The sequence below is a fragment of the Corticium candelabrum genome, chromosome 7 (assembly GCF_963422355.1).
Source record: "Corticium candelabrum chromosome 7, ooCorCand1.1, whole genome shotgun sequence".
NCBI lineage: Eukaryota > Metazoa > Porifera > Homoscleromorpha > Homosclerophorida > Plakinidae > Corticium > Corticium candelabrum.
The window spans coordinates 3,496,155-3,509,370 of NC_085091.1; the positions used below are offsets into that span (position 1 = coordinate 3,496,155).

The window sequence follows — 13,216 nt, forward strand, 5'->3', positions numbered from 1 at the left end:
ACTGGGTAAACGACCTTCCTTTTCCAAAGTCTCTTCGCAGTGACGTAAGTCTTTGTGGCAGTCCAGGTGAGCTAGGCGCTTAGCAATGGCCGTATGGCAGCATTCAATGATCTCACATTGTGCAGTAAAAAGTTAGGTAGTTGTCTAGGCATATACACTGGAAGGTGACTCAAAGATTGCAATTTAATTTTATTAGCCCCTCCATTTCATGTTTAAACGACTCGTGACAGTGGGGGCTCAAGCGGTAAAGGATAGGTGCAACGAAGAACGCCGGCAGCTCAGCGGAAGACGAGACCACTGACGTGATAGAAAGGTATACACATATAGATGATGGAGCGTTTGGTAAAACTTGTTGAGAAAATGGGACTGCAATGTAAGAAACTACAATCCTTTGTTGTTGAGCTAACAGCAGTCAATAGAATTAACGAGAAGAGAGACATAGAGAAAGAGAATTGAGAGTCTTGGAGTTGGAGAATGAAGAAGCAGCACACAAGCGTGAGTTAGAGATGAAAAGAATAGAGAAGGAGGACGCTGCCGTCGTCGCACGACAGTTGAGCCGGAGTCCTGAAGCCGAGGGAGTACAGGCAAGTTTTTCTACGTTTCAGAACGGTAGCGACGAAATTAACAGTTATTTACAGCGATTCGAAAGATTTGCGACAAGCAACTCTTGGCCCAAGTCCGAATGGGCAACCGCACTTAGCGCGTTAATGACAGGTAAGGGTCTCGACGTGTACTCCAGAATGCCGGACGAAGTCGCAGTAAAGTATGACTTGGATATTATTATCTCACACAGAGGAATCAGCGACTGGAATCAAAGAGCTAATTATAAAAGAGCAGTTTATTAATTAGCGCCTGTCCCAAAGACTTGGACATCCACCTTCGAGGAAGAGAGTTTCCGGATCTTAGAAAGTTGACGCAGGCTGCAAAGAGATGTCTGACAGCACACAATAGAAAATGCTACTCAGCCTCTACGTTGCGACAATCTTCCGCGGCATAAGGAGCAGTCGATTTCGACGACATCCAATCTCGCGAAGAAGTCCAGAAAGCTGCTATCTAATGCTTCTTCATCAAGAAGTTCGGACATCGAGGTTCAGAGTGTACATCCAGGGTTAGGACGTGATGTTATGTATGTGATAAATTGTGTCACGAGGCAAAGAAGTGTTAGCTTGTTCGACGTGGGGCAAACGAAGACATCAAGACCCCATACAAAGCAGCAGTAGGTGAGATTAATTTTAAGGATAAACATTCTTTGCAACGAAAGGGTAGAACAAGCGATTATAGAAAACAAATCGTCGAATGTCTGTGTCTTCCAACCGTTCCTTGATCACAGCGTAAAACGTCTTACCTCACGGCCGCGAGGTCACCGACGCTAGAGACAACAGAAAAGGTGCTCGTGAGTATTAACACATAAATTGTGAAGACAGTCATGTCTGAAAACATGCCCATTGCCAAAGGCTGGATTGGAGATACTAAGATCGCCGCACTCAGAGATACCGGATGTAGCGGTGTAATGGTCAAACATCAATTTGTGAGACAAGACCAATATACCGGACACAATAGTTTTATCCAGTTGGTTGATAAATTCATCAAGAGGGTACCGATTGCCCGTGTCGAAGTCTACACCCGTATTTATCAGGCACAGTGGAAGCTTTATGTCTTCAAGACGCCATTTGTGACGTTAATATTGGCAAAGTACCGGAAGTCAAAAGTCCTCATCAATCTGATTCTGACATCCATTCAGTCGCCGTGGTGACAAGATCACAAGTGAAGTCAAAGGAAAACCACCCAGTTGAAGATGCCTGAGGCGAGCCAGTTCGCTCACGGTCGACCAAGAGCGATTAAAAGAATTACAGAATCATGACCGTACACTTGAAAGATACAGACCAATTACGGGGAGTGTATATATGACCGACGGTCAAAGTGGTCTGAGATATGAAATCAAGAATGGTATCCTACAGGTCGTACATCCACCCAAGAGTGATGGAGGACAGCCAGTGAGACAGGTCGTTGTTCTGAAGCAGCTACCGCGTCAATTGATGGAACTTGCTCATCAGTCTATTTTGTGCGTTCACATGGGATCGAGGAGGACTATTGACCGAGTACTTAGCAATTTATATTGACCTTCAGTTCGAAGAGAAGTGGCTCAGTTATGTAAATCTTGTGATATCTGTCAGCGCACGGACAAGAGAGGAGTTTGTGGCAGGGTACAGCTACAAAACATGCATATAATAGACGTACAGTTGAAAAGAGTGGCAGTCGACCTGTGGGACCGATCTCCCCACCAAGTGACAGCGGTCATCGATATATCCTAACGTTATTCGATTACGCGACCAGATATCCAGAAGCCATCCCTCTCAAGAACATCGATACAAAGACGGTAGCGGAGGCTCTCGTCGACATTTACAGCCGAGTTGGAATACCGGAGGAAGTACTGAGTGACTTAGGAAGACAATTCGTTTTAGATTGCATGAAGGAGGTTTCCAGACTACTTAGCATCGGTCAACTTACTACAACGCCTTATCATTCTATGTGTAATGGTCTCGTGGAAGAGTTAACGGTACAGTACATTGAAAACGATGCTGAGACGATTGTGTATGGAAAAGCCTAAACAGTGGGATAGATATGTCAATGCTTTGTTATTTGCGGACCGAGGAGTATCATAAGACTCCACGGGCTTTTCACCATTTGCATTGTTCTACTGAAGAACAATGCGAGGACCGATGTGCATACTTCGTCACCTTTGGACACATGAAGGTGGTGACACAGAAGTGCGTACTACTTAATTATCAGTATGTCTTTGAGACTTTAAGCGTACCACACAAATAGCAAGAGAAGATCTACAAAAGGCACAACAATATCAGAAACGCCACAATGACTCGAGAGCAGGACAAAGACACTTTGCAAAAGGTGACAAGGTTCTTGTTTTATTACCGACGGATTATTGTAGCTCAGCACTTACGTCAAAATGCGGATCGAGACATTCAAAGGGCGCGACATCGCCGCCGCCGATTTTCTTAGTCGCTCGCTTGATGACGGTGATTAGGAATTAAAGTTGAATCCCCAAAGTTTCAACTTGGAGGGAGTGGTGTCACGTGTCAGCAAGCAACCATATTTGAAGAAATGGAAGGAGTTTGACGTCGAATGACTGAGCACCGGTCGCCGGTAACATGTTATTATAGATACTCTTAGTTAGGAACTTAGTAGCGTGTATTGTTAGTATAGTGGTGTGAACTATATGCGGGTTCTCTTCATTGCATTTCTTTTGCTGCTCACGTGTACCTACTCACCTTATCCTCTAAACGACTCGTGACAGCATACATTCAACGTCCTCGCAGTCTCTTCCCTAGATTTCTCCTCTGCGAACTCAATGGCCTTTCAGCTTGTAAGACACGTCGAATGACCGTTGCTTACGGCGTTGTTCCATTGATTCGACACGTGGCGATCGATTGCTCAACACTCACGCTTCGGTCTTTGCGTGTCTCTAGAAGGCGGTACCCGGATATTTGAGAACCGGCCTGGCAGCCCGGCGCTAAAACGGGGCAGGCGGTAATACGGGGTCGGCGCTAAAACGAGGAAATACGGTACTAGTCGTACGGAAAGCTAAGATAGATAGCAACTTATACAAGTGCCTTGAATCTATGTAGCGTGGGCGTATCCATATATACTATGATGTTTGCCTTATTACCCGAGTCTCGGATTTCCGAGCTAAGGGTATAGTAATCGTTCGATGACCGACCGACATCGCTACCGACCGTATTGTACTCAATCAGCACAGATTCAAATGAAGCTGTTCCGACCAATAGACGAGAAATGGTGTCATTACCGACCAATTGTCGAACGTGAAGTCATCCTGAGGCTCCACCTCTCTTTGTTTGGTAGCTGCTACTAGGCAACAACCAGACGTCTAGCTAGAGAAGCGGCACAAAAAACAAGACGCCTAGAAAAGCTGCACAAAGAACGAGACGTTTACATTCTTGTGAGCTGGAAAACCGGTGGTAAGCTATTTGTTTTGCTCTACATTTGTAACGTGCATGTTTCCCACCAACAAACAGAACCGTGATCACGCGCGTTACTTCATCACGTAAGGCGAAGATAGCCAGCCGGCCTAGCGTCGAAGCTCTCCGTCTCGTAACATTTGGCTTGTTCCAGCACTTCGAAACAACTACATTTGTAACGTACATGTTTCCCCCATTGCGACAGCAACCAGACATCCAAAGAAGCTGCACAAACAACCAGACGTCTAGATTGTAGTGAGCTGGAAAATCGGTGGCGAGCTGTTTCTTTTGTTGTACGTGAGGGTTTAGCACTTAGAAACAACGCCTAATCTAGCTACATTTGTAGCGTTCATGTCTTCCCACATCCAATTTTGTTTTGGCTCTGCTGTTACCTATCCCACGCCTAAATCCGCCTATAGTGGTTTCTTACGACCTCTAAAGCTTTACAAACAATCAGACGCCTAGAGAAGTTGCACAAAGAGCCAAACGTCTAGAGAGCAAAGGTTGTAACATTATGCTTGTTCCATCAATAGTGTCATCTTCTGAAAGCCCAAACATTAATTTGTAGGTGAAGGAAATCGTACTTTTTACTGAAAATCAGTGCTGCTTCTTTTGTACTATCTAACCGAAAGCTGGTTTTGTATGTGCTCTAGACTTTCGCAGTACTTGGCGGTTGGTGTTGTATATACTATTCTGTCATAGCGCGACTAATTACTTTTATGGTGCATACCAGCCGAGGGTTCGCACTTCTAGTGCTTCTTCATTTATTAGCGTAACCGTTCGATACGCGTTGGTTAGCCCTAGAAGGTTCGTTCGACATTTACACACTCGTTGCACAGGACGCGTGTTTGTGTGTGTGCACTCGCGAGTACAAGCAGAGAAGAATAGCGGTGTATGACACGTCACATAGGCGTTGTAGCGAGGGTACCAGAGAACAGAAACGAATTAATAGCTATGGCAAGGCGTTGCGAGTAGTATTTGTCCCGTTACAGATGCTACATTACATCATCCGCTAGCTGGATCTAGTAATGAATTTTAGCAGGAGTATAAAATATGCAATAACTGCAGTGAACACTAGATAATCAAGCGCAACATTTGTAGTTAGACTAAAGTTGTTTAGAAATATGACTCGAGTGTACTCTTTCTCTTCACATCAGCTGTCCAGCAATGAAAGCTTCCACCAATTTCATTAGCAACGCTCAAGTCGACTTTGATGCACTGGATACCGAGAGATTCAAACATCTTGTGCATTGGATATTCTTTGGCTGAAACGACGACACGATTCTCATCCAACATGAGAACGTTCATAGAGATCCAGTTTGATGCCACCCAGGAATCATCGGCAACCGGTGCAGGAACAGAGACGACTTTCCATCCTGCTTTCTCGAAAATGTCGATCTGATGACATGGTCTCTCGGGATTCGACAACACAATACCTGGACGTATGGCAAGAAGAGTGGCATCGATATGCATGGGATTGAGATCGCCGAAGGACACCTCGTGGATGCGGTAGTCGTCACCAAGATGGCGTCGCAACCACTCAATGCCAAATTTGTTTGTTACCTACAGATGAAAAAGTTAGTCAAGAGAACAAAATAGCAATTTGCTGAAGCAACAAACATAAAAAAAGACAATCTAGATGTCTTTAAACTAGAGAAGGAGGGAGCCTCTAAATAGTCCTTTCTATTAATGTGTCAGCAAATGTCTAGAGAAACAAACTTCTTTGTCCTGCTAACTGTAAGTCTACGATTACTTGCACCATCAATTGCCAAGCTGTTTGCGCATGTAAGTATACACCACGAGGACAGGTGTTTGAACCACGCCCATTTTAGACCTCGTCTACTTTTGTAAACCCCGTCTTGCAAACTTAATTAAATGATCACAATAAATTACACAATGGTGATGATAATGATGATAACAATTTGTGCAGTCTCGCGTAGGCAGAGAAGCAAAAAGTGGAGCGGTGTGGCTATGCGAGACTACGCCACGACTCGTCTGGATTTAATTAAAGAATAAAGTCAGTCCATCTGCAGTTTGCCAGTCTCCAGTTACCATAATACCTAACAGATTTTTGATAATATTTCACAAGTGACACTGAAACCAGGAGCAACAAGACGACTCGCAAGTTAGGGGCGGGGCATGAAAACATTGGCGTACACATGGGTACTGTTTGTTTGCAAAAATAGAGTCAATGTCCTCAAAGTTGGGGTGACCGAGCATCTATTCCCCAGCTCCGCCGCCCCTGGAGATGTAGCGGTTACGTTGTCGAGAATGGTTACGCTGGGCTCAACCCCCTCAAGAAGAGGCCACGTGCACGCTGGAGAAATTCCTCCAAGCGTCACTGTCGGCCCGTATACAGGATCGGAGTGCACGAGCCAAATTCAGCGGAGATACATGTACACCTGGCCAAGAATACACAGACAAACAGACAGACACACCTCGTAGCTATAGATATGGAGATGTACAGTAACAAAAACACCATCCATGTCGAAAACAAACAAATTAGTGCAGAAGTATGTCACCTGACCTTTTCGCTGATTGGTCAATATGCGGTCCTCTATGCTAGTTATGTAGAGGCTGTAGACTATTATGGTTTGCGAGCCTGGTTTGAGCTTGTTATCATTTTAAACGTTGCACCTGCCCCATGGAATGCTGGTTTGCACTGGCTTTGCAAACCGGGTAACGTACTTGCGAATTTGCCGTAAGCGCGAACATCGATGAGAACTGCGAGGCCGTGCCTTCTGCGCGTGCGTCACGAATCAATGTCTCGAGAGAGTCACTGTAGAAGACACTCTCATGCGGGGTGTGGCAGGTGCAATATATACGGGGTTTGTAAAGTAGATCCAGGGAAGGAACAGGTCAGTTCTAATCGTCTTGACTACACATTGCGTGGTATACTACATGTTGTCGGGAGTATCCGATTCGAACCGACTCTGAAGACATGGCGGACGCACTTCGACCACCGTCATTATTTTCACCACGAGACGCAGCAAAAGAATGGCCACAGTGGCGAGACCACTTTAGATTTTACTTGAAAGCGACAAACAAGCACAAAGAGCCAGAATCAACGTAAGTCGCAGTACTGCTCACAGCAATGGCCAGGAAGGCAATATCAATTTACAAGACATTCACATGGGCGAACGAAGAAGACAAAGACAAGCTAGACGTGGTTCTCAACACCACGACTCACTTCAACCTAAACGAACGAGATCTATAAACGCTTCAGCGGAAACAGAAGTCAGGTGAGGCCTTCCATACTTTTTACACTGACTTACTGCGCATGGTAGAAACGTGTGCCTACCACGACGCAGAGAAGCCCAAGATAGTACTCGATCAAATCGTCATGAACATAGCATCGGACAGAGTTAGAGAGAAATTGCTTGGACAATCAGGTCTCATGTTAGAAAAGGCTGTGGATATGTGCCGTTCTATGAAAGCGACAACGCTATCTCACCTGCATGGCGGCGCCGAGTACCACAACAACAAAAAATGCGATTCGGAAGCTGCATCGGCGCACGCGATAAAAGAATCCAAAGTGTGCCGACAGGTATGATGCTATTATTGCACGGCAAGACACGAGCCACGGGCCTGTCCAGCATGGAGCAAGAGCTGTAGTTACTGCAACAAGCTGAATCATACAGCGGAGGCTTGCAAGAATGCTGAAAAAAGAGACTCGGGATTGAAACGCGCAGCAAGAAGGAGACCGCGAACACAGTGACACCTAGCGAAACCATCACTAGTGAAGAGAAGGAAATAGCCAAAGACCACTTTTTTGCCTACAGAATTAGTAGGCGTTCTGATACAGTAAACGACAGGGTGTAGGATATCATCTTAGACATACATGGGAGAGGACTAAAAGCCAAAATTGACACAGGTGCCACATGCAACATCCTTCCTCTCCAGGCATACAATGTAGTGTGTGAGGAACCCCCAGAGCAAACTGCTACTCGCTTAATTAACAGCATATGGAGGGACAAAACTGACAGTTACAGGGAAAACAACACTAGAAACAACATTTAAAGGTGCGACTAGAACGATGGAGTTTATTGTAGTTGCTGAAAAAGTGGAGACCTTGATAGGACTACCCCACATTAAGAAAAATTGGTATCATTCAACAAGCACAGTCAGTTACCAAAACTCAAGAACTACCAGAAGCAATCAGTCAATTTATCGATGTATTCCAAGAACTCTGGCAACTTCCAGGTAAAAATACCATTCGACTGCGGAAAAATGCTCAATCAACCATACAACCGGCTAAACGAGACCCTTCAAGTACATGCAACAACTAAAGGCACAGCTGGAGGAAATGGTAGGCGAAAATATCCTTGCTAGGGTGACAGAGGGTACAGCATGGGCCAGTCCCATTGTACTAATAAATTCAAGCCGGGAACAGACAAGCTACGCATCTGCATGGGTCCGAGTGCTTCAACTAAACAACTGGCTTCAACTAGAACATTATCAAATCAAGACAACAGAAGAGATAATTGCAGATTTAGCAAGCTGTGAGTACTTCAGCACACTAGATGCTACCTCGGGTTTTTTACAAGTGGCATTGGAGGAAAAGAGCAGCTACCTGACAACCTTTGCAACACCGTTTGGTCGATACAGATACCTCTGGCTACCATTCGGGATTATCTCCGCCCCGGAGGTTTTCCACCGGATTGTCACAGAAGCCTTCTCGGACATTCAAGGTGTCCACACGTATGTTGATGACATACTAGTGTCAGGTACTACCAGGGAAGAGCATGATGAGCGATTGCACGCTGTATTACAGAGGTGCCGTGAGCTGAACTTAAAACTCAATCGAGACAAATGCATATTTGGACCGGAGTCACTTCTATATCTGGGCCACATTTTGACCTCGGAAGGCATTTAGCCTGACCCTGAAAAGATTGAAGCAATGCTACAGTTCTCACAGCCTGAGTCAAAGGCAGATGTAAATCGACTACTTGGAATGATTACATATTTAGCCAAATTTTGTCCAGACTTAGCAAGGAGATCCAGCCACTACAGCAACTGATACAAAGAATGTGTCGTGGACGTGGGACGCAATTCATAATGAGGCAGTAACCCACTTAAAGAAATAGTTTCTAATGCTCAAACTCTACATCTCTTTGACCCAAGACTCGCAATCACTATCACTGTCGATGCATCCTCATATGGATTGGGTGCAGCTTTAAATCAACAGGGCTAACCAGTTGAATATGTTTTAAGGAATTCGACCAGCACACAGTAAACATACGCTCAATTGAAAAAAGAAATGATAGCAGTACAGTTGGAATTGGAGAGATTTCATTAATACATACATGGTCAGACCATCACCGTAGAGACCGACCACAAGCCTTTGCTAGGCATATCAAAAATGCCTCTCAATGAAGTCTCACCACGTATGCACAGGATGCGGCAACATTGTCTCAGATACCATTACAACCTGGAGTATTGCCCGGGCAGAGACATGGTACTAGCAGATGCCTTCAGCAGGGCGCCTACAACAGTGGTATACGAAGGACATGCTGCCCTCACGGAAGACCAAATTTCGACAGTCATGCAACAGGCAATTCCCACCCTGGTGGGACAGTCTCAGTACAGAGAAGCAACACAACAAGACCCAACCCTACAAACCATACGAACATACATAACAGCTGGCTGGCGCTCACACTGCAAGGCAGTACCTGACCCAGTACGGCCCTTTTGAACAGTCCGACATGATCTGACCGTGAAAGACGAAATACTATTCAAAGGCAGTCAAGCAGTGTTACCAACTGCCGTTTGACGATCAGTACTGGAAAGCATACATGATGGCCATTTTGGGATGGTGAAATGCTTAGAACGAGCCAAGAACTCAGCTTATTGGCCAAGGTAGTGCACGACATAGACATAGAGAACAAAGTAGCAAGCTTCAGTAGATGTCAGGAAGGCCAAACGAGAATCCCAGGCTTCCTTATACACCTCACACGATCCTCCTTTATCCTTACCAGAAGGTTATATAATTAATTGGAATGGACATTTTTGACCTGGACGGAATACCATGTCTAAAGTCAGTTGATTACTACAGTAAATGGATCACCGTTACCAAAGTCGACTACACCAGATCTCGTGATATCTAAAGGCCGTGGACGAACATTTGCCAACTTCGGGGTTCCGAAAGAAGTCATCTCCAACAATGAGCCACAGTTCGCATGCGCAGACTTCCGACCTCTGGCTGATACATTAGGTTTAGGCATGTCACTTTAAGCCCAGGGTACCCATCAAGCAATGGTCAAGCTGAGCGAAGCTTACAAACGGCAAAGAAAACAATGAGAAAGATGTCTGCTGACGGCCGTTCTCTCTAAGACATGCTGAGAGCACTCAGAACCACCCCAATTGGAGACGGGCTACCATCACCAGCAGAGCTGCTGCAAAGCAGACAATTACGCACCCAACTTACTGTCAACAGAAAGACACTAGAGCCTCGTGCATGGCAACAGCAAGAAATCAGAGACAAGCTGGCAAAGCAACAGGGGGCATGCTTTTTGCGACAGATCCAGAACAGCAGTACCCAACTGATTTTAGGAGAAAACGTCCACATTCGAGAAGGAGGGACTTGGGTGCCAGCGCAAGTAGTTGCACATCACACACCCAGGTCATACCTGGTTCGTGTTATGGGAGGACGCACACTACGCCGCAATCAGTCGCAAATCAATAAGACAGCAGAGACGTTGAGAACATCAGAACCTACAATCACAAGCAAGACGACTGAACACAAAACACACCAGAAACAGAAAACAAAAGCGAGCAGACACACGACCAGACAGCTAAGGATGCACTAAACAACACAGAGTCAATAACACCACAGGAGGCGCCTAAACACTAACAACAAGAGGTCACCATCAAATCTGGAGAAGTCTCCAGGCGACCTGTTTACATAACTGAAAACTATGTACCATGAAGAACTACGTGGGAGGCTAATTATTCCTAGTGTAATGGTTTGACTACTTCTAGTGTTGTGTTCTGTTGCCTTCATTGTGGTGTATCGTTGTTAGCTTTAGTGATTAAACTTTCCTGGAGTGCGGTAAACGGTTTAAACACTTCAAAATGATACTGTTTAGACCTAGAGAGAGAGAGAGAGAGAGAGAGAGAGAGAGAGAGAGAGAGAGAGAGAGAGAGAGAGAGAGAGAGAGAGAGAGAGAGAGATGTAATATATACGGAATTTGTAAAGTAGATCCGGTGAATAGATCAGTTTTAATTTTTTCTTGTTTCTGTCTCTTGTAACATGAAGGTGTTCCAAAGATCTGTGTGGGTGAGTGTTGGCGTTGAAAACACGTACTTTACACATGAAGGTTTGTAAAAATGTCACAGAGTTGGATTTGTCTCAGTGTTTAATTGCAGACCACCTTGTAGATTTAATTACTATCACACCTTGTAGATTAGCTACTCTCTGTTAGCGTTGACCTTGCTCTTTAAAATTCTGTAATATCTTTTGCGCAATACAGCAGACAGTGAAGACCTTGGTATCATGAGAATCCGCAGGTTCCCGGATTTTCTATAGTTAGGTTAACGACGGCGTATGTATTGCACAGGCGGTTTGATAATACTTTGGCATATCAAGAGTTGTTAGGGTTCTCAACTCATTAAGAAAGAATGGTCTTACAACAAGAATGCTGCTAATAGAGGAAGTAGCCAATTAGCAAGTCAATCTAGGCCGCTTTGACTTCAACGAACTCACAGTCGCTATTGTTTCGCGAGTATTTGCTTGGTATTTCTGATTCTTCTGCTCGTTTTGTTTCGTCTTGAAAGCTTGCGACTTTTTCTGTCGTTACCTACCATCTTTGTATTGCAATATGACCTCTATAGTTAATGCATATCAGTTAACATGTGAGTATGATAAACAAATACAGCAGTCACTTTCGAGCAAAAGGTCAACGCAAACAGAGAGTAACAAGATGGCCGGCTTATCAACTTGATAATCGACATCCCCTCCGCTTAGGCTATTATTTCGTAGATAAAAGCCCTCGAGTTTCAACTGAACAATTGATGAATCCTTGCAACCATGCTCTGACTCTATTACTTAGACTAAGAGGCCTCACGTGACTTCTCTGAGCGAAAATATCTCGTCCACATCTCATGAAATCGGCTGCATCGAAGCATGGCTCAAACTCTGTTGTCACAAACTTTCCTTTGGCTACTAGAGAACGACGATCCTCGGCTGATGTGCCAACATAGTCTTGGTCGTATAGTTGATCAGACATGAACGGTTTTGGAGCTGTCGTCCACTTTGCTCCTCTTTGAAAATATTCTTTCATGAGATTGCGGTAGCCACGGTATTCGAAGAATCGACTTCTCCACGCCATTGGGGATTCGATCAGTTCGTTACCGACGGTCAGAATGATGTCCCGAGGAATGGCACTGTGCATACCCGAGCTACTAAAGTCGGGTGTCGAGTAAACGAAAGACTGATCTTGAACATCCGGTCGCCTGACAGTCACTCCTTCGTGTTCGAGCACCCTACAGAATTCCTTAACCTCTGATTCTGCTTCAGCTACACGAGCAAACGGTTGTCCAGCATGCTTCTCGTAATATGACAACAATTCACCGTCGCAAATTGCCTCTACTTCCAGACTATGCGGCGGTATATACGCACCTTCTGCTCGTCCGACAATAACCTCTTCCAGATGGTCCCATTCGTTGTGACTGTTTACAGGACAGTCATCAGGAGCGGTAGATTGGAGCTTTCGGTTTTGTCTGCCAAACAAATGAGTAAAGAAGCGGCCTGTTGACAAAATCCAGAGAGAAGGAGATCTTTGGAATTGAGCAAGCGCAGCAATCGCCATGCGTGTAGACTCGAGCGAACGGCGGAGAGATCTGGGATTATCCCGCCTACTTTCTTTAACTGAAGCTGTGAGGTCCAATGTGATTCGTATAAGTAGTAGTCTCGTACCAGACCCTCTCGCGCCGTCGTGCCAGCTTCCCGTATAACACGACATCTCCTAGGGCGTGCCATTTGTGTCAAAGTTAGACAATGAGATGCGGCGATGAGATCATGCGATGAGACAATGGGATGAGGCGATGAGATCATGCGATGAGATAATGCGATGAGGCGATGAGACCATGCCATGAGACCATGCTATGAGACCATGCCATGAGACCATGCGATGAGACCATGCGATAAGACCGTGCGATGAGATCGTGCGAAGAGACCGTGCGATGAGACCATGCGATGAGACCATGCGATGAGACTGTAA

At 45.2% G+C, this 13,216-nt stretch overlaps 1 protein-coding gene across 1 annotated transcript; it reads right to left on the reverse strand.

Annotated features, from left to right (window-relative positions):
* Positions 1-4,929: 4,929 nt before the first annotated feature.
* LOC134182057 (glycine amidinotransferase, mitochondrial-like) lies at positions 4,930-12,926 on the reverse strand. The gene is made up of 2 exons (XM_062649380.1): positions 12,062-12,926; positions 4,930-5,558 (listed from the first exon to the last, which is right to left on the reverse strand). The coding sequence occupies exons 1-2, from the start codon at positions 12,803-12,805 to the stop codon at positions 5,112-5,114; spliced, it is 1,191 nt and encodes a 396-aa protein (XP_062505364.1). The 5' UTR covers positions 12,806-12,926; the 3' UTR covers positions 4,930-5,111.
* Positions 12,927-13,216: the final 290 nt, after the last annotated feature.

Coding starts and splice junctions, on each gene's coding strand:
- LOC134182057 (XM_062649380.1), bottom strand. CDS start 12,805: ATGGCGATTGCTGCGCTTGCTCAATTCCAAAGATCTCCTTCTCTCTGG. Junction 5,559..12,061: donor TTTTCGCTCAGAGAAGTCAC/GTGAGGCCTCTT, acceptor TTTCATCTGTAG/GTAACAAACAAATTTGGCAT.